This window comes from Talpa occidentalis, unplaced genomic scaffold (genome assembly GCF_014898055.3).
Source record: "Talpa occidentalis isolate TD23 unplaced genomic scaffold, MPIMG_talOcc4v2.1 talOcc4.4, whole genome shotgun sequence".
Taxonomy (NCBI): Eukaryota; Metazoa; Chordata; class Mammalia; order Eulipotyphla; family Talpidae; genus Talpa; species Talpa occidentalis.
Genome location: NW_023604295.1, coordinates 44943268 through 44964237, shown reverse-complemented (window position 1 = coordinate 44964237; position 20970 = coordinate 44943268). Strand labels below are relative to the sequence as shown.

Genomic DNA, 20970 nt, shown 5'->3' with positions numbered 1-20970 from the left:
ATATGTACACTGAGTCAGAAAATTATTTTAATAGTTATAAAACATCTTTTCTTTTTTACAGAATCAGTATAAAATAGCAGTTGATTTCTCCATAATTATCAGAATTATTTATACTTGAGGTCTTGGTTAAGTAGGGCTGAAATCAACCAAATGTCTTGGACTGTTGGCTCAGAAATCATTCTAGGATGTCCACCTTGCCAATGTCTGTCATTCTTTGCTCTTCTAAGATGATTCGGTCCTTTTAAAAACAGTATCCTCTTATTCATTCTTTGGAGGTTTGAAGTGAATTCGGCAGCGTTCATTAAACACCTGAGATGTTTAAACAAACAAAAGTAGTCAAGTCATCCTGTATAAACAGGCCTAGAACTAAATTACATTTGGCATTGATTGGGAGGATACCATTTTCCTCATGGGTCAAACTGACTTATTAGTGCTAAGAGCACAAAGAACACAGAAGGCCTTGATACCCATTTATTAACAATTTCAATATGCTAGTAAAATTTAAATTACTCAAGGAAAAATCATCATAAGCTAGTTCATGAACATATATTCTGGACATTTTTTTGACAATTAGGAAAAAAATCTAAAATAAGTTTAAGACAAAGTTTTTTTGCCCTTTTATAGCATATGTTTTATTTAGGGTAACTGCTGTGCTTTTTAAAATGAGTGCCAGATCCTTCTCACAAGTAGGTATACCGGAAGAGAGGTCAGTTTCTTTGTTAAATTGTGTATATTCTATATATTAAATTTAAATATATTTTTTGTTCTATTAACCTACTTCCTAAAAAAAATAAACAAAATAAATGTCAACAGAATGTTCTATGATCAAGTTCCATCATTACAGAACTCCCCTCAATAAAAATCTGTTTTTTTAACTTTGCCATAGGAGTCAAGTCCCCAAAGACATCTCAGCAGTAGATATCCAGGAGCTTGTGACTTATGTTTCCTTGTATGTATTTTACGGTTTTGGATCTTATATCCAAATCTTTAATCCTGTTTGAGAAAACAGAGCCATCTATTCGCAATGGAATATAATACAAGCATAAAAAATAAGAAGGAAACTAGGTTCTGACTGAAAAGTTCTCCAAGATACAGTAAGAGGAAAAACAAATGTGGACAATACATTTCCATTTGTATAACAAAGGGGAAATCTGTGTGTGTGTGTGTATACATACATACAATCATACAAAAACATAAAATTTAAAAAGATACAAACATCTGAAAGTATATACATCTTTTCAGAGGGAAGGGAAATGAGGTGGCTGAAAGACAAGAGTTAGCATTTTTTACTGTATGGCCTATAATATTAAAAAAAATTAATCATATATTTAGAAATTGAGTGTTCCATTAATAAAGTTACAAATGGGCATCCCTGGTGGCGAAGGGGTTAAGACACCACACTATGAAGCTATCCACAGCCATTGCAGAACCAGGTCGATCCCCAACCAGGGAGGTGACCCACATGGTGTAGCAGACCTCTCTTGTCTTGCCTACTGCTCCCCTTAGCAGTGTGTTTCAGTCAGTCTGCCTGTTCTGTTCCCCACTCTGTATCTAGTGACTCCTCACAACCCCCCGCGCCACTGGCCTGCACCTCAGCTCTGGTATGCATAAATAAATAAATCTTTAAAAAAAAGTTATAAAAAATATCAAAGAATTTCAGAATTTACCCTCAGACTTCAAGATGTAAGTTGCAAATCATTTTTAAATTTTTTACAAGTTAAAAAAAAAAAAAAAAAGTTGGCCTCTGTGGATGATCATAAAAAAAAAAAAAAGAACTACATAGGTAGCTTTTAAGGTTCTGGTATTAAAACTAAAAGAAAACATGTAAAAATGACATAGACTCTTTCTTGCTCGTTCTTCTTTATAGTTCAACTCATGTCAGTTTCCAGCCCTGGAATTTCCTTAAAGCTACCAATGCTCAAAGGAGGCTTCCATTAGTGGCCCTAACACACTCACTGGAATGATATCTTTTTGTGGAGCCTCTCTACATACTTTTCCTAAATGCCTTCCTAACCACTTTTAGTGGCCCGCTGTACCATAGCTACATTTCTTCTTTTAAGGACAAGTTAGGGAGTCTCACTTTCTATAGAATAGATGAACATTTTCTTTAAAACTTTTACTATCAAATCCAAAACTGTTTCCTGGTTTTCCAACTTCTGGACATGGTTTTTCAAACTAGATGTTCATTATAACCCTCCTCCATTCCACCCCAAGAGTAAATATCTCTTCAGAGACCATAATGGACAAATATTGCCAAAATCTTTCAAGTAGCAAACTTCTTATTGGTGGAAAGAGAAGGTATAGGAAATGTTGAAAAAGAGAATAGGATGAAGAAATGTTATAAAGCGAAATACAAAAATTAGTTTGTATTTTGCAATTTATTCATGGCCCGGTGAGTTGGCACATTCTAGTTTTTGGTTCAGTTAACCTCTCTCTGGATTTAATGCCATTCCATCGGTTAATTTCAAAGGAGAAAACAGAATTTTCAGTTCATTCTTTCAAATTTAACAAATTTTGTGCTTTGTAAATCTTTGAACTTTTAGAGGGGTATATAAACTTTTTCAGAAAAAGAGTTTTGTGATTTTTGACTACATGTAAAGTCCTGGGATCCTAGTTCCCCTATTGCTAACCAGAACATTCAAGTGGTAGTAAGAGTCATATGATTCTAGGAGCCATAATAAGTCCTATTATTAGATACCAATAAAGCTATATACAAAAAAAATTTCCATCAGATATTAGAATAAAAGTAAATGTGAAGGGTAGCTAATGATAGGAACATTTGTGAAAAATAACTGAGCTCAGAAAATTTAATTTTAACAATAACCGCATTGAAGAGTCTGAATTAACTAGAGTAAAAACTCTAAATATTAAATTGGTATTAGGAGGCATAAAAAATATCTCCAATTATGATACCATAATCTTACCACATGACTGTGAAATGAAAAAGGCTTAGTTTCATTTATTACTGCAGAAATTCATATCAAAACCACAATGAGAAATCACCTCACATCTGTGAGAATGGCATATATCAAAAAACTGGGGGGACAAAGTGCTGGCAAGAGTGTGGAGAAATAGGAAATCTTGTACAACATTGGTGGGATTGTAAATTAGTGCAGCCGTTATGGAAAATAATATGGAGATTACTCAAAAAAACTAAATATGAGAATATGATTCAATGATACCATTCCTAGGTATTTCTCTAGCATTATTCATAGTTCCAAGACATGGAAACAAACAATTGATAGATGACCAGATAAAGAAGTGTGGCATATACACTCAATGGAATATTATTCAGCTATTAAAAGACAGATAAAATCTTACCCTTTTTTTTTAACAATGCACATGGAACTATGCAAATTAACCAAAATAAGTCAGAAAGTGAAAATTACTAGATGGTTTCTCTCATATGTGGAAATAACCAAAGTGAACAAACTATCAAAACACAATAAAAACAACTCTTAGACCCTAAAAAATACAGTGGATTTCAGAGGGGGAGAAGAGCAGGGACAAGAAAGGGGAGAGGTGGTCAATTTGACAGAGAATGGTAACAGAACTTTGTGATGGGTGAGGGGAGGCATATGCTCATAGGGAGGTGTGGATCTGCACTGCAGAAATTTAAACAGTATTGTAAACCAATGGTAATAAAATTTTATTTTAAAAGTTTTAAGAGCTATAGAGAAAGAAGGGTAAAGCAAACAGGGAAACTAAGCATCCAGGAAATCTAGTTAATGCCACCTGGCATTCTTTGAACTACTCTTGCAATTTTTCTATAAGAAGTTATATCAGAACAAAAAGTTAAAAAATAATAGCATCCAAAAAATGGCTCTATCCAGAGGCTAACCACCACCAGAACCCACCCCCACCACCACTTTATGCCACAGTTAAAACCTTCAGCTGTTTATAAGTGAACTTTTGCTAGTATTCTGGGGCCTCAAGGGACGCCTCCCTAAGTTTCCCCTTGCCATTTCAGTTTTCCTTCTAGTTCTCTCTGAAAATCAACATATTTTATACCTTCCAGCTCCTGTCATTTACCACTTCTTCAACATTCAGTTCTGATTGCATCCATTTCAACTGTAAGGAAAAATAAAAACAAGTTATGAAAACTTTAATGTTAAAAGTTAAAAGCAAACTATTATGTTTTTCCAACAAAACCAGCTGTTTCTCCTGCTTTTCTGTTAATGGAATTACCTCCATTAGAATTTGGAATCTTCTTTTACAGTGTCTTTTTATTTTTTCTAATCAATTGTTAACTCTTACAACACCATGGTTCTCAATCTTTGTTGCATATTATAATCACTTTGAAAGTTTTTAAAGAGCTAAAATGGCCAGGTGGATCACAGAAGAAATATAAATGGCCAATAAACATGTTTAAATGCAAAATCCTACTTACTATAAAGAAATGCAAATAAAGCCATAATGTGACAAAAAATTTTAATAAAGTCTGATAAAATGTAACATTAGTGAGTGCATGGGAAAAGATATACTTATGCACATATTTAGTGGGAACATAATCTGTTGCAACCTCAATAGACAGCAATTTGGTAAAATTTATCAAAAATACAAATTCAGATATTCTAGCATCAATAATTCCAGTTCTAGGAGTTAATCTTACAAAATGGATCTGCAACGACAGCACAGAAGAATAAAAAGGAGAAGTGGCAATCTGACTGAACAGAGAAAAAAAAATCAGGGGAAAAAAAGAGGGTAAAGAAAGTCCAAGCCTCTGGAAAGCATCTTAAGTTCCCTATACCTTACTTAACTGTATAGCCAGCCAGAGGCCTGGAGCTAAAAATGCTGAGGCCTTTCTAACTTTCTTTATAACTATTACCCTAATTACTCCATCAGAAAAGTAGTCAATCCTACTGCCAGACCTAGATGGCAGGATCCATCACACTCGTAGTCACCTGTGATCAGAGAGAAAGGAGAAAAATGCTAGCTAGTTTCTTAAGTACTCAAGAAAATTAAGATAGAAATCATGAACTACAGGCTGAGATAAAACCAGGCCAAAAGTCAAGACCCAGGCAGGAGATTGGAGGACAAATGCCAGAAAGCTAGGCAACCATGAGTCTGGGACTCAGGCCAAAAAATCTCAACAGCGAGGAGTGTAACTCGGGCAGGAGGTTTGAGTAATGTGCATGTAATGTTAAGACTGTAACTTGTTACTGGCCCAAGAGATCCCTGAAAACTCTACTCCTAGACTCAGGTACATGGAATTGACACTGTAGAAAGCTGGAAAGAACTATTTCTGACATTTGGTCACTGTGGAATAGTAACAGCCTAGAGAAGTTTACCCCTTAAATCAAAGCAACTTTGGTCTCAGACTTTAATCACCTACATAGGCCAGAAACTATTAAAGCCTCATTGTTCTGTCAAAACCTGCACTTATTGCCAAAGAAATAACATCTTCAAAGAATAGGGTCACAACATGCCACTAAGATAATTCATAACTACTGTCAAATTTAAAAGGATGTCATGTATAAATGGGTTAAGACTTATCCTATACAGTTCCAGAGGGAAGTAGTAATGATATGTTAGAGGGAGGCAGATTTTCACAATATATAAGGAAATCTTTCAACAACTGTATCTGTCCAAAAATGGGAATGCACTGCCAGAGAAGACTGTGAGCTTCCCTCCACCCCTTTAAGTAAACAAACAAAAGGTAACAGTTTATGATTGGGGGACATCTAGAAAAGACTAAGGTAACAAATATGAAGTCCCAGAGAGCAGGAAAAGAAAAAGGCTGTTTTGTATTGACTCTGTAAAAGTCAATATGCTAGCTTTTATATACATTAGTTTAATCCTCACCCTCTCAAAAAAAAACATAAATTATTAAATGTCAAAGCCACTTTACAAACTAAAAAAAGACATGAGCAATAAATCAGATTTATTTCCTTAGAGCTATCTGTCTTGACAATTCATGCTTTTTTCTTTCTTGCAGATATTACAGCCAACTTCTAATACAATTTCAGTGCCACTAACAAAATGCTACCTCTCAGATATTTCCGAGACTTTAGGTCTTCAACAGGTAAATTTCTCCACAAAGGCTGCTAACAGGCATTATCAACTATTTAGTTCCGGCAAGGAATGTGCAGTCTCTGATTTAAGGATTTAGTAAGGACGTAATCAGAATTTGATTAGTCACAACTCAATGTTTTTAAAAACAATGACTGAACCCAGAGTCAAAAGAGATGGGTTAAAGTCCCAGTTCTATCACTCACTAGCTTGTGACATTGGAGGTGTCACTTAGTATCTCTGAATCTCAGTTGCTTCATATGGAAAAAGAAGAGCCAGAGCTGGAACATCTCTGAGAGCCATCTCTTTCTGATTCTCTAATCTTCAACTTATAAGTTTCCTAATTTGTTTAAGTACTCCTATAGTTACCCTCTACTCCTGCACATTAACAGGTAAGAAAGCCTTTCTTAATTCACTGACTGGTTTCTAAAACCTGCCTGCAAATGATTGGTAAACTCTCTCTGGGCCCGAAAAAGAGGGCTGAGCAAACACTCAGTGATTTTTGAACTTTGCTCTCCACTAACAAGAGTTACTGTTTTTTGTTTGGCTTAATTGCAAATAGTGATTTTTCATTTTCTAATTTAACAGCCCTGCTCTGCAGTTTCCTTTATCAGTGACTTCAAGAATCTATTAAAATCCACCATCCAAAAGTGACTAGATTTTAAGCAATTTTATATAAATTATCCAAAGGCTTTTATAAATGTCAAGGGTAGGGTAAGATAACCAGTACAGCCTATGTTCACCTTCTGCAGAACCTACTACTCCCTGATAAACGAACAGGTAGGGGATATAGGGCTGACAGCAGTAACGAACAAAGAGCAGAAACACAGTGGGAGAATACTATATTCACTGGGAAATACTGAACCAACAGTGGCAGAAAACACATACTCACCTGTGTGCAGCTACAAGGACAAAGGCTTGAGACAGGTTCCCTTTTTAGAGGCTGGTCACATCTACTAATTAATGGGCAAACTTTGTATCCCACATTGTATTTTCAATAACCTACTGGGCCATCTTAAAGTACAGACATGATTTTGATCATTGCACAGTAATCATGGAAGGAAAAACCCTTGTTCTAGGAAATACCAATGTGTGTGGGGGAGTGAAGAATATAGTTGCCTAAGATATGCTCAAAATGGTTCTGGGGGAAAAATGTGTACATGGAGGAGCAGGGAAGAGGAAGACAGGGCAAAAGAGGAAGGAGGGAGAAGGAATGGTGGAAAGGATTGCATAGCAGGTGGGACAAAATAAATAATAGGTGACTTGTAGATAAAGGGTGCATGGGAGTTCTTATACTATCCTTGAAAATTTTCTGTAAACTTAAAATTATATCAATCTAGTGGGGGGATGTAGTGGGGGCAAATTATAATGAAGTTCTAGTGTATCTGGTTATATTAAAATAGTACTATATTTTTATGACTGTAAAGGGTTATAGCCTTAAGCTAAATTTCTGTTACATTTCAGTAGATTTCTACAGAATGAAACCAGAAGTAAAACCTTCAAAATACAAATACCATTAAAGCAACGTTTCTTCTCAAGTCAAGCTTCAAAAAGTAGATATAGATGTGATTTCCCTAATTTCCTGATGTGGTATTGTTCTGTGTTAATCCTTTTCTCTTTAATAAAATATATAAAGGAATGAAAAATGATTACATGCTTATTTTTGCTAAAGCTGCTACACAGCACATCATTATTACATTATGACATACACATTAACTTACCAATTAATGTCTAATGTAATAAAATAAAGGTCACTAAAAATGAAGTATTAATATCCTGGTCCTTTTTTTAAAAAATTAATCTACTTTAAACTTTTCATATTAAAAACTGCCTTCACTTTGAAGACTAAGTTAGGAAAAACTTCACCGCAGAAGTAGAGAACTTACCTTTGTCTGTTCTTTTCTAAGTTGCTTTAATAACGTTAAATCATCCAAATTCTTTTCTCTCTCTTCTCGGAGGTGTTTTACTACTGATGAGGTCTGAGCTATACAATTTTTTATAACTCTGTCCCTACTGGCATGAGCCTCCATCAACTAAAAGAAAAAAGGAATGAAAAGAGAAAAATCACATGTTGAGATGTGACACTGTACTCCCTAACTTGTTTTTAAAAAAAGTTTTATTTTTAGATTAGAGGTATTTAGAATTTTCTAAAACAATTTTTAAAAACCTAATCTATGGAAGAGAACATTGTGTAGAATTGGCTAAATCACTTAGAACCAGCCCAAAGGAAGCACCCTGATGGGGGAGGTGTGAACTCTGCCTCTTCTTCCTCGGTCTGCTCCCAATGCTCCTACTCCTCCCACTGCACTCTCAGCACCAGACTTTCCATTGATTGCAGTCTCCTTTTCCCCATACCCATCTTCTCTCCCCATCAATACATCCATGTGTTCTTCCTCTACCTGACACCCACTCTCAAGTACCTTCTGAGCAACTTCCTGTTGGTTTTTCCTCTTATTTCGATCTTTCATACTTTTTAAAGGCCCATGCTGTCATCATGTGCAATGTAACCATGTAGAAGAAATTATAAACTAAGAAATGCAGAGAAGCCTCAGTTACAGTGAAGAAGAACAAAGAATGTTACATTTACCTACGAAAGGCAGAATCCTGGCCAAGATTTTTAAAGTTTAATAATTAACAAGGAAAAACTGCACATGAAACACATATTTTGGTTACATCAAAGAATGGATACCTGACGGAATAATTTTTTACTAACTTTCATGTTAATGTAACAAATCTAATACAACAGCTGTCATCTGCTTTCTGACTTGATTCACAAAGTCTGATAGTCAAGTTTTAAAATACGGTTCCATGAAAATAGCCAAATTTTGGTGACACTCCAAAAACCTGGAGGAGAGGAAAAGCAGTAATACTAATATAATATGTACTTGTCATTATAACATGACTTTTAAGTACCAGGCAATGGTACTTAGGTTTACCTCCAGCTAAAATTTAAATGTTTAACTTGTTCCATGTAATCTTGTAGTATCATTCCTTCCTCCTCCTGAAGAATATTTTAATGCTACATTAGTAACAGTTATAATAGGGATAACCTAACCATTCTATAAGTATTCTTCAAAATAAGTTACGTAAAATACATCTCTTGAGTTATATTGGAATCCTGCAGTTGAGAACCTCTGGTCTAATATACACCAGGAAAGAATAAACCTTTGCGTTTTTTTTTTGTGGGACCCTCGCCGACAGCCGGGGAACGAACCGGCGCCATGAGGGCAGCCTCACAGCCCAGCGTTTAATCGCTGCGCCACCAGGGGAGGCCCGTGCGTTTCTTGACTGTAAAATTAAAAGTGCATTAATTATAAATTGTATCCAAGTGAACAGAGTAAAATTTTAAACTGCCCAATACACTTTAACTTCATCTATAGTAAATTTCTCCAATGCTAGCTTTTTCCATTGTACCATTTAAGATTCACAAAGGCAGTCGCTCAAGGTCCATACTTCATTGCCTAATATGCTCCTTCTGTTACTTGTTCACTCCTTTAGGTACAATTACAGAAAATTAAAGGGAAGACTGAAGTTAGGGAACTACTTTTCCTAAAACAGAATAAAAGCTAACTCCTCAGAATTAAGCTCTCCCAGTAACAGTTTGAGACTGATTAAATAATTTGCTTTTCCAGGCTTCATTTTCCTCTTTTATTAAGCTAGATAGATTATAATAAATAAACTCTGATATTCTTTCTACCTCTAAAATTTAAGGGAAACATGACTTGATCCACAGCTCCGATATCAGATGCTCATCACTTAGCTATTGTCTACCCACCCCCCACCCCAGCAATTTGTGAAACAGCACTAGTAGCAATTGGAAATCTGTCACAATATTATTTTTCTATATGTATAGAAAAAATTTCAAAAAGGAAAATTCAAATTGTGTATACTTTATTGAAATGTTCAGTACTTTACTTTTAGTCTCTCTCACCACAAAGCTGTCTTCCTTGGTTGGGCTTTCCTCACTATTTCCCTCTTTAACCAGGTCCCGTTCCTATGGATACACTTGCCTACCATGCCTTCAAATGAGCTCCACTGGGAACCCACTTCCATATGGACAGAAATTACTACATAAATCATCTTCTACTCTGTGTAATCACTTACTAAGTATGGTTTGCCTGACTAGCCTTCAATAAAATTCAGAACAAAGTGGCATATGCAAAAGGAATATGCATGGACTCCAGTACAAGTATGTCAAAGAAATGAGGACTTTTGATAACTAATAGACTGTATTACATAAGCATACTGCATTACATAAGCACTATGACCTCGAAGGCCCACCATGACAGCCTGAGTTTGAGCCTCAGCTAGGGAGCTAAGCCATATGGTGCAGCAGACCTCTCCTGTCTCACCCACTGCTTCCTTTAGCAGTATATTTCAGTAGATCCTCCTGATCTGCTCTCCACTGTCTCTGGTAAATCCTCTCCCTGCCCTCCGCACCTCTGGCCTATACCTCAGTTCTATGCAAAATAAATAAATAAAAATCTTAAAAATACATATGCTTTATAAAGAAAACAAAATGTAAGCCTACTAGAGAAAAATGTAGCACTAAACCAGGCTTAGTTCACTAATAATATATATATGCTCAAGGATTTGATCACATGAGAATTATTTCTGATATGCAAGTACCCAACTTGAAGGCATTTGGGGTGGGCCAGAAGAATGATTCAAAAGGTAACCTAAAGCGGTTGCATCTAAAACGTCTCTCAGTTTTACTTTACCTGAGCCTTAAGGATTTCTTTTGGTCTAAAATTTTCACCTACTATCTTTCAATCATTATTTTATTTTTATTTTTTATTTATTTTTATTTATTCAAGAACCGGGGTCCAGGCCAGTTGCGCGGGAGGGTGAGAGGAGTCACCAGAGACAGAGCAGGGAACAGAACAGGCAGACTGACGAAATATACTACTGAGGGGAGCAGCGGGCGAGGCAGGAGAGGTCTGCTGGCCATGTGGGTTGCTCCGAGGCCGGTGGAGATCGAACCGGCACTGCAGAGGCTGTGGACAGCTTCACAGTGCTGCGCTCAATGCCTGCGCCACCAGGGAGGCCCCTCAATCATTATTTTAAAACCATGCTTTTTAATTTTTTTAATATTTATATATGTGTGTATATATGTGTGTGTGCACATATATATGTGAATATATATGTACACACACATATTTTACATCATTGTTCATTTTTGTACAATGTTTGATTTCTCCTTTCAGGTGTAGTCCCCGTAAAATTCCCACCACTAAGTCACCTGTGCACCATTACTAGTCACTTGTGCTCTTCCCTTCCCCTCCTCCTCCCCTGCTGAATGTCTCTGATTTATAGTTGTCTGCTAGTTTTGTCTTTTTTCCTTGATCCCTTATTTAAAACAATGTTTTTGATGGGATTTGTGCATTCCACAAAATTGAAATCATGGCAGGTCCAGAAACTGATATCCTATTCCACTTCACTGGTATCAAAAGTATTTCAACTCTTATACATGCTTGCATGGTAGAATGAATTTCTACCTATAAAGAAGAATTACTTTGCTGGTCTTATACTTTAAGACTCTAGCTGTGAAAGCAACATAAAGAGGTTCTAAACTATAGCCCATCTGTTCAGTACCCATGCCTGGAGAAGCTAATTTCAAGTCATATGATAATTTATACAGTAAGTTATAAACCTGAAAAAACAAGTAAACAAATAAATAAAACAATGCTTTTTGCCTTCAAGGACTATATAAAGTCGACAGTTCTCCTGATTGTAGTTTTTTGGTGCTTTTCTGTCTAGAAGAAAGGTTGACTCTAAATTAACTTCATATTCTCATTTCTCAAACATCATTTCATTTGGAAACCTGAAATAACCCTTAGTTTAATCATCATTAAAAACAAACTAAAAATTATTAAGTTTCTTTCATGGTATTTTTTGTGTTTTAAATCTTCCTCCAGAACTCCTGACAAAAGGATGTAAGGGGAAGCATTGCATTTAAACATATATACCAAAAGTTTATTACATTAAAGAAATACTACTCTAAATTAATCTCTATGGCACCAGTAACTGTTTTGCATTTGTTAAGCATTGTTTCATGCTCATAAAATTTTTCTTGTTCAATGTTGATTTCTCTCCCTCCTGCCAACTGCTTCTTATCGTGGGAATAAACAATGTGAAGTTAGAAAAATTTCAGATTGAAGGGAGTATGCTTTAATAAGGGGATTTCATTGAAATTTTTAAATTTTTACTAATAGTACACATTTAAGATTTAGAATTTCTAAAATTAGGCTTCAAAATAACTTTGCAGATCATCTATGAAGAAGTATTATCACTACAGAGTACAATTATTCATGCCTTGCTACAGAAGGAAAAGTTAGGGACTAAAATAAATTGGGGTGACCATGAACAACCTGGATGTTTCACAGAATTCCATTTCTTAACCAAGACAATATTTAAGGGAACTCATGGTACTTAATGGCATGAACATTCTGCCGCAGGTTAATTACCTGATGCAAAAATACATAACAATCCTTTATATGATGTTCACTTTGTTGGATCCATTTAGGATATAGACAGAGAAAATCCAAACACAACGATTTCCAAAGCAAAAAGATCTCCAATTTAGTATGTAAGGCTTTAGTATGTACTCCTTTTAACAAGGAGTAACAAATAATAACAATAGCAGAAGCAGCCAGCATTTATATATAAAACATTTAATATAATAAGCACTTTAACTCAATTAAACCTCTAATAACTCTAAGTAGTAGGTACTATTATGACACCATTAAACAAATAAGCTAAGGCAGAGATTATAGAACTTGCTCAAGGCCACCCACTTAGGAAGCAGCAGAGGTGAGATTTAAAATAGATCTGGAATCCATGGTGTTAATCATTATACTACAAACTTCTAGGTAGATAAGTTGTAAACGGAAGCAATTGAATAGATTATAGATGACATGGGCATTGGGGGAAGTGACCATAAATATCTAGTTCCTTCGATAGAGCTACCTCAAGACACTAAGTGAACTATCAAACAACCTCGGAATAAATGAGGACATAGACCACATTCTCTACTTCAATATTGGATTGTTTTCATTGAAGTCCGCAACCTTGAGATTTTCTCAAGTCATAAAAATTACCTGACCACTAATAAAATAATATAAAAGCAGAAAGTATCTACAGTTAATGTTCTAAATTCAACAGATATAAATATCAAAATGATTCCTTTTTCATAATTGAGAAATGAACTTTAGGTGTTAGGTAATACTTTCTTTTCTTTTAAGATTTTATTTATTTATCCAAGAGCTGGAGTACAGGTCAGAGGTGTGGGAGGGTAAGAGGATTCACCAGAGACAGACTGGGTAACAGATCAGACAGACTGACTGAAATACACTGCTGGGGGGAGCAAGGGGTGAGACAGGAGAGGTCTGCTGTGCCATGTGGGTATCTTCCTGGCCATCCGGGAATTGAACCGGCACTGCAGAGGCTGCGGACAGCTTCACAGCACTATGCTCAACCTGCTGCACCGCCACGGAGGCCCAGTAATATTTTCTTTATAAGACCATGAATCCAAATAATCTTGTGCTATACCCTAAGAAAGGAAAACTTTAGTTCCCAAATTTATGAAAAGATATAATTCTGTAAAAATATTTAACTACATCATTACTTCCTTCTGCTTTTGGAAACTAAAAAGAAATAAAGCAAAAGAAGCCAAAGTCCTAGGAAAGGACAATTAATCTATGGCTTTTCTTCTCTCCCTCCTGACAACTGCTTCTATTCTCCTTCCTGATGAGTAAGGAAAGAAAGAAGCTATAACAGATATGAAGGGTTTTCATTCTTATATCAGCTATCTGGAGTACCTAGGGTTGATTCTTTTGAAGCACTTCCTCTTGTCCCTCTATTTCACTTTCTCCTTCATTTCTTTGTACCTAAACTTTCCTTAAATTAAAGGCTGCCCACGAGGGGGGCAAAAAACAACTGCTATCATTTCTTATAACCATGTCTTCAGACTTGTGCACATGATGACATGTTTTCTTTAATTTCTTTGGTTTGTAGCTGTATCCAGTTTAATTATATATCAAATGATTTCTTATTTTACCTGCAAAGAAAGCCACAAAAGAAGTACAAAAGAAAGACTCAAAAGATACACTTACAGACTCATAAAGTTGTTTACAGGTTTGGCTGGCATCAATTTTCCCTGCAAAGGAAGCTGTTGGAACCGTTGTGTTTAATTCATGTACTATTCTGTCATCAATCGTCCTCATCACCTTGAGTAATTCCTATATATATTTAAAATAAAAAATAATAACCTGAATGGAAAAGTTAAGTGATAAAAAAGAAGCATTTGAACAAAAAGTAAAGCTTTGGATATATTACAACTCTTTAAGTCAGGAGTGGGGAAACCATGCCAATACAGTGCTGCCATAGGAAAACCTTTATTTTTATTTTTATCATGACAGGTGGAATATGAAACAGTAATTTTAACAGTGGGCACCAACTCTATTTTCTTGGGTCCAGTGTAAGGCCATGAGAAGTGACATCACTGGAGCCATATTAAAATAGGACTGGGGAAAGCCACCTACTTTAAATGGGATCTGACTCTTGGACTGGGCCAAACTACCAACGCTCCAAGAAGCCAACAAGAACAAGAATATTGCATTTGAAAGGACTGATCAACAGAACTTTTACCAACTTTTACTTTGTGACCCCTCCATCTGACCATTTTCACCTTGTGACTTCTGCATCTGATCATTACCTCATCCTTCTTTTTCCCGGAAACTTGGATCCCTCCCTCTGCCTAAATCTGTGTACCCTGAACTGCAATTCTCTGCTATTTCCAAATAAACATGCCAGCTTCCCCACTAACTTTACTTAGAAGGTTAACAAAGGTAAAAATTGTTTTATTCATTTAAAAACCCCACTTGTCAAACATTGCAGGCTCTTTCCATCTGCAGTATATAGTCAACAAAGGGTGCCACTGAACTTGATTGTCACATATTCTCCAAAAATAATCAGTGTAATTGCTTGCTTTACCCCTCTTTCTCTATCTTTAAAAGGTGATGCTAGGTAGAAAACTTTTGGAAACATATATACAAGAAACTACCAGTCGTGGTTAACTTGCAGAAATTAATCTGTACCCTTTTAGGTCTTCAGTTTATATTTGGTTTATGTATTAATTTCATAACAAAAATAAGTTAAGACAAAACATACTGCTAGAGAAAAAATGAAAATCTCTTCCCAGTTGTCTTGCTCACAGAACAAGTGGGAATTAGTTTTACCTTTTCTTAGTAATCCTACCTCACATTTCCCAAGGATTTCCCCATTTGAAAAACGGGGAAAGTAACCAAAGGGGCAGAGATTTAGAAAGATTGGTGAGCAGACCTATAAGGCACAGTCCCTTTCCCCCACATTTGGACTAGGGTACTTTTTTTTTTACTTATGACAAAAAAAAAGGCTAGGTATCACTAGATTCTGTCTCCAGAGAGCATAAACTTCAGAAAATGTTAAAGTTTACACGCTCCTGTGAAAAAAACAACTAACTCTCCCAAATCCATGATTACTGAAAAATCATCAGGAAAATAGAAACATTTAATACTAGAAATACACTTATTACTGAAAACATCTAAGACACTGACACTGAATATTGTGTTAAACACAACTTTGCTTGATCTCTATCAACAGAACGCTTTCCTTTGTCAAACTTAAAATTCCACGACTTAGAGCACCTCTTTCATTTTTCTTTATCCATTTGTTAAAATAAAAACATTTATTGTGACTAAAGTATTATACATTCATTTTTTAAAATTAGAAAAAAATTTAAAGAACTCATCCAGTTAGCCATTATCAGTAATTGAACATGCCCCTTTAATTTTTTTCTATTTATCTCTGAATACCTTTGTAAAATGGAGGTACTATGTAACATTTTAAAGTCCTGCTTTATGTCATTATACAATGAGTGTTTTGCTATTGTTACTAAATATGCCTGAAGACATTTATAATAGCTACATATATTTTCTACCCCCTGGAGGTATCACAGCTTATTTTACCACTCATTAATGAACATCTAGATTGTTTCCAATTATAATAACCAACTAGGCCATTCAGTCTAAGTTTACAGTTTAGATTTTGTTCCTATCAGCCCGATTTTTTTAATTAGCAATTTACTGGCCTTTTCTAATCTCAATTCAGAAGTAAAATACCTTATAGGAGGTGCATAATTTAGATAAATGAAACACAGGCAAACATCAGGTCTAAAACCAGTTCAACTCACTGACTCATCTCTTCTTGTACCTTCCTTTGTCAGTAGTATCATCACTGATAGTTTCATCATTGACGAAACATTATGTAGCTTGACATGCCCTAGAGTTCTTTACTCTGAACTTTAACCAGTTTTTAAATTTGATCATTAGCTATGTAGCCATAGACCCCTCCAATAAAACAATTTGAACATACTATCAAGTTCTTTATACAGCAATGGGAATTTATCTGCATTAAGTCAGTAACAGAGCAATCAGCTACAGCCTATCAATGGTATCTACAAATGTAAATCATCAAATACATAAATTCTAAAGAATCATTAACATATGATCTAGAACTTGGTTTTTAATATGATAAACTACCCATAAGATTATTTGAAATAAATTTTAAATTTAGTTCCTTAGTTGAGAGCCACATTTCAAGTACTGAAGAGACACATGTTGCCAGTGGCTACCACATTGGCCAGCAGGTATTTCTCCTATCACAGAAGTTCTTTTGGATAGTATTGAATTTGAGAAAATTGAACACTCTTTAAACTGACTATGTATAGGAATTGCTGAGAACTATAAACTATAGTCTTAAATGTTCGCAGAAAAGCTAAAGATAACAGGAAAATTTTCAAAATTGCAAAGGGAGAAGGAAAAGAACTATAAACTACCTCAGTAGGCACACTATTCTTTACATTAGACTCCAAAGTCTAAAGGAAAGCTTGGATGACCCTCACAGATAGGGAGCAAATTAAGGTTCGTGCAGGTACAAAAGTGTTGTCATTAAATCATTTGTATCATTCCTAGGGAATGACACAAAATAATAGTCTGTACCTAATTATCATACAACTCAAAATCAATTACTGACTGAATATCTGATGTCTAGCTCCAATAGCATATTCTCTCTCACACAAATTCATCAAGAAGGTAAAAGGAAGATGCCCCTAAGCAGACATCATACACAAAAAGGCATACAAGTTCAGAGGTAATAGAGATAGGTTAAGGTAAAATGAAGTCATAAGGGTGAAGCTCTAATCCCATAGAACAGGTGTCTATGGGAAAGACACGGGAGCTCGCTCTCCCTCTGTGTATAAAGACCATGTGAGTACAGAACAATAGTGGCAATCTGCAAAGCAGTAGAGAGACCAAATCAGAACCTAAACCAACAGGACCCTGATCTTGGACTTCAAGCCTGCAAAAAAACAGAGCTGCAAAAAAACCAATTTTGATTGTTTAAGCTTACATCCAGTCTGTGCTATTTGTTATGGCAGCCCAAACAGACTAATACAATATCCATAAATTTTTGCTGTTAAATGTTACAATGGGATTCCCGACCCTCAATTTTAAACTTTTTTTCTGAATTTTATCTCATTTTGAAAACAGGATATTTTCCAGGAGTGCTAAGTCAACTTTTATAATGGGAAAGTAAAAATTGCAAAATTAAAAATTTTTAAAACTCTTAAACTACAAAGCACGCATAATATAGAACAAAGTCAGAATAGTAGTTACAAGAGGGGAGTAGGAGAAAGGATACAGACAGGAATTGAAAGGGGTATGAGGAAAATTTTGGAAGTGATGGTATCATTCTTTATGTTAATGAAGGTTTGCACTACATATGTATATAAAAGTCAAAACTCAGTTGGATGAGGAGCTTTAGATTTGTGCTTTTCACTGTATGCAGATTTTACAGAGAAAGTAAAATACTGAACTCTAGTTAATCATAAGTATGGTAAAATGCTTAAGGGTAGAGTAGGGATGCTTATAACTTATTTTGAAACATAAAAAAAATAAAAGGTGAATCGATGGGTAAACTGAAAAACAGATATGTGATAAAGTAAATACAGCAAATAACTATAGAATCTAGCTGATAAATACATGAGTTCAATTGGATGAGGGATATTTTCCAGGAGTGCTAAGTCCTGGAAGTGCAAGTGTACAATTTTTTTCAACTTTCCTGTAGTGTTTCAATATTTTCATAACATTCTGGGGTGGGGGAATGCACCTAATCTTTATAAAGGAAGTACATGATCCTGTTTCTCTTCCACAGTACTCATTGTAGTGTTTTCACAATTAGATTATGTACCCACACAAAATGTAATGGTTTCATAGGTTTAAAAACCAATAATTTCTGAGTATGCCAGTTAACTACATTTTATAATTTTACCAAGCTCATCTAAACCTACATGTCATACATTTTTACAGTACTTCACTTACATTGTTCTATACCTCTGAGTCAAAAGAAGCAAATGTTCTTGTACTCATTTATGATGTTAAACGACCTGCCAAGCCAGTTCTTGAAAACCGATCTGATTTTTAAGCTGGGGTGTTCTCCATTATAAATTACATATTTGGAAAAGTGCTAGAGGAACTACATAAAAACTTCTCAAAGGTTTCACTAACTAGACTAATTTTATTATCTGTGTCCTTATATTCTCTCTGTGAACAGAATGGTTTTGCAAGACAGTTTAGCTTTTACTCTACTTATAACATCTTATCTGACATTCCAAAAGGAAAATCATTGTTCTTTAAGCACTGCCAAATGCTTAAGCAGCTATGAGAGCTTTTGAAATCTGGTTTTAGAGATTCAATAATTACAGTGATTAGCTCAAGGGCTTTTCTCCATAAATTTTAAGGTTATCATTACTGAATTATCTGAGTTCGTCAACTCAAGTAAAATCATAGTAACAAGACCAAGGCAATAAATGCACCAGTTAACTTCATAATTTGTTTTAGAATTGAACAGTCTTTTTGTTATCCTACTTAGGATTTTTGTAAGTGTTTGTATTTGTTGGGCACTCTGATCACACATCTGAAGTCGGTTGCTGTTGTACTGATGTAAACTAAGAAAGAAGCTTTAGCGAAAAGGGTGCAAATGATGGTAGGAAGCTAAACTTCTTTTGGCTAAATGATGTTTGTGAAATAACTAGTCTGTGAAGATTCCCTACAAAACAATGGTCAAAACACAAAGCTTCCTACAGACAGGTCAATAACACCTTAAATGACTTTTCAATATCTTTAGTTAAAAACACATTTGTACGGCCATGATCTTTTAATTCATTTTTAAATTCTTATTATCGACAGCTGCACACTCACGCCTACATTGGAACAGACAGCTTTCACAACAACTTGGTAAAAATCCAGACCCCTGTTCTTCATTTTATGGATTAATAATTAGCCCTAGAAGTCTGGTGTTTGAATATATACAAGAAACAGCCTTTTTCTTAAGTGTTACCTTTTCTTTAATGGTTAGAAAGGCAGTACACTGCCAATAGGTACTAGACTGAAATGCCCCTCCAAGGCTCCAAATCTTCTTCCCATCAAAATAGTAAAACTTACACCGAGTTTTTTGTTTTGTCGTCAGGTAGATCGATCTCCTTCACTTTCTTCTCGCCTATAAATGCTAACTTTAAAGTTGGAGGGGTATGACAGAGGCTAGAGATTGAATTCAAGACTGTTACAATCCCTACCTACCGGACCCGAGCTCGGTTTCACCACCGCAGAACCACCCGGGGTTTCCCGATGTGGTTACTCAAGGCCTGGGAGGCTCTGGAAGAACCATGACCCCCACTCGGGAGCCTCACTCCTTAACGCCAAGCCCGCGCCCCCCATGACCTCCAATGGCTCGAAAAATAAGCCTTGAATTGCCCGCTTCTTCCACAACTGGTCCACACTCTCCCCCCAGGCCAGAGCAGAGAACAGGATTCGGGGACAAAGTAAGGATAAGTCTGCAATATGAGGAAAATCCCATCACCTGGAACTCGGCGAACTCCTCACAGTTCACACCGCCACTGGGCGCCGCCATATTGGACGAACGCTAGGCCCCCACCGCGAGCCAATCCCCGCGAGGCAAAGGTGTCTGCCGCGCAGCCTGACCAAATAATATGCCGAGGGGAGTCAGCGAGAAAGCAGAGCCGAGTTTTCTTTCCCAGATCTTCCCCCCCACCGCCCCATTTGTATAGATGTCTGTCTGTCGAATCCTGTAACCCTGGTCATTTTCACTCCTGCTCTTTCAATGTGTTCTCCTAAAACTGGCCCAGATGCTTGGATCGAATAATGCCAGAACTTGAAGGGATAGTTTTACTCCAGTCCCCTTTTCTTACAAAAAAGGAGAAACAATTTCCATATCACACCAACCAGGTGGCTCGACAAGGACCTTTCTAGAGAAGAGATTTTCTTGAAGCCTCCTATTCCGTTCCCTGCCTCCAGTCCCTAGAGCAGAGGCGCCTTTGTTCGTTACGAATTTGGGACCAAAAGAGATGTCAAGGGAAAAAAAGAACATTTCTGGCCGTGTTGGTGGCTAAGTGGCTAACTAAGTGTTGAGTAGGGTGCTTAGTGGTGAAAATGTTTAATTTTATTAAAATAGCTAAGTGGAAAGCATAGTGGGGAGAATACATACTAATTTCTCCGAGGAGCCTGAGGTCCTCCCAAGTCATTAAGTGATGCACCCTAGGAGCCCATTTATGTGTGTTTCTGTAAAGGCACACGTGCAATTTCTCAATATCACAGGCAGAGCCGTGCAGTGAAATACTCCTTTATCTAGGCTGGGTGATCTCCGGACTCTGCAGTTCACAAAAGTTCTACTTAGACGAGTGGTTTGCTAGGAACCGCGAATTCTACTGTCAAGGCCCGCGTTAAGCAGACGCCACAGAGCAAGCCGAGGCGCGCGCGGGGGGACAGCCCCCGGGCCGAGCCCCAGCCGGCGCGCCAGGTGAGGGCCATCCGCCCTCACCTTCTGCGCGTCACGCACGTCCCA

The 20970-nt window shown here is 36.4% G+C and overlaps 1 protein-coding gene across 3 annotated transcripts; it reads right to left on the bottom strand.

The window, feature by feature from the left end:
* Window positions 1-5: 5 nt before the first annotated feature.
* MIX23 (mitochondrial matrix import factor 23) lies at window positions 6-20830 on the bottom strand. 3 transcript variants are annotated; one of them, XM_054700522.1, is made up of 5 exons: window positions 20614-20830; window positions 14127-14252; window positions 7899-8045; window positions 4012-4071; window positions 6-309 (listed from the first exon to the last, which is right to left on the bottom strand). In XM_054700522.1, exons 2-5 carry the CDS (start codon window positions 14235-14237, stop codon window positions 259-261), a joined length of 369 nt encoding a protein of 122 aa, XP_054556497.1. In that variant the 5' UTR covers window positions 14238-14252; window positions 20614-20830; the 3' UTR covers window positions 6-258. The 3 variants fall into 3 exon arrangements, with proteins under 3 accessions (XP_054556497.1, XP_037381351.1, XP_037381352.1); XM_037525454.2 differs by lacking the exon at window positions 20614-20830 and adding an exon at window positions 19969-20046; XM_037525455.2 differs by lacking the exon at window positions 20614-20830 and adding an exon at window positions 19554-19954.
* Between the last annotated feature and the right edge of the window lie 140 nt (window positions 20831-20970).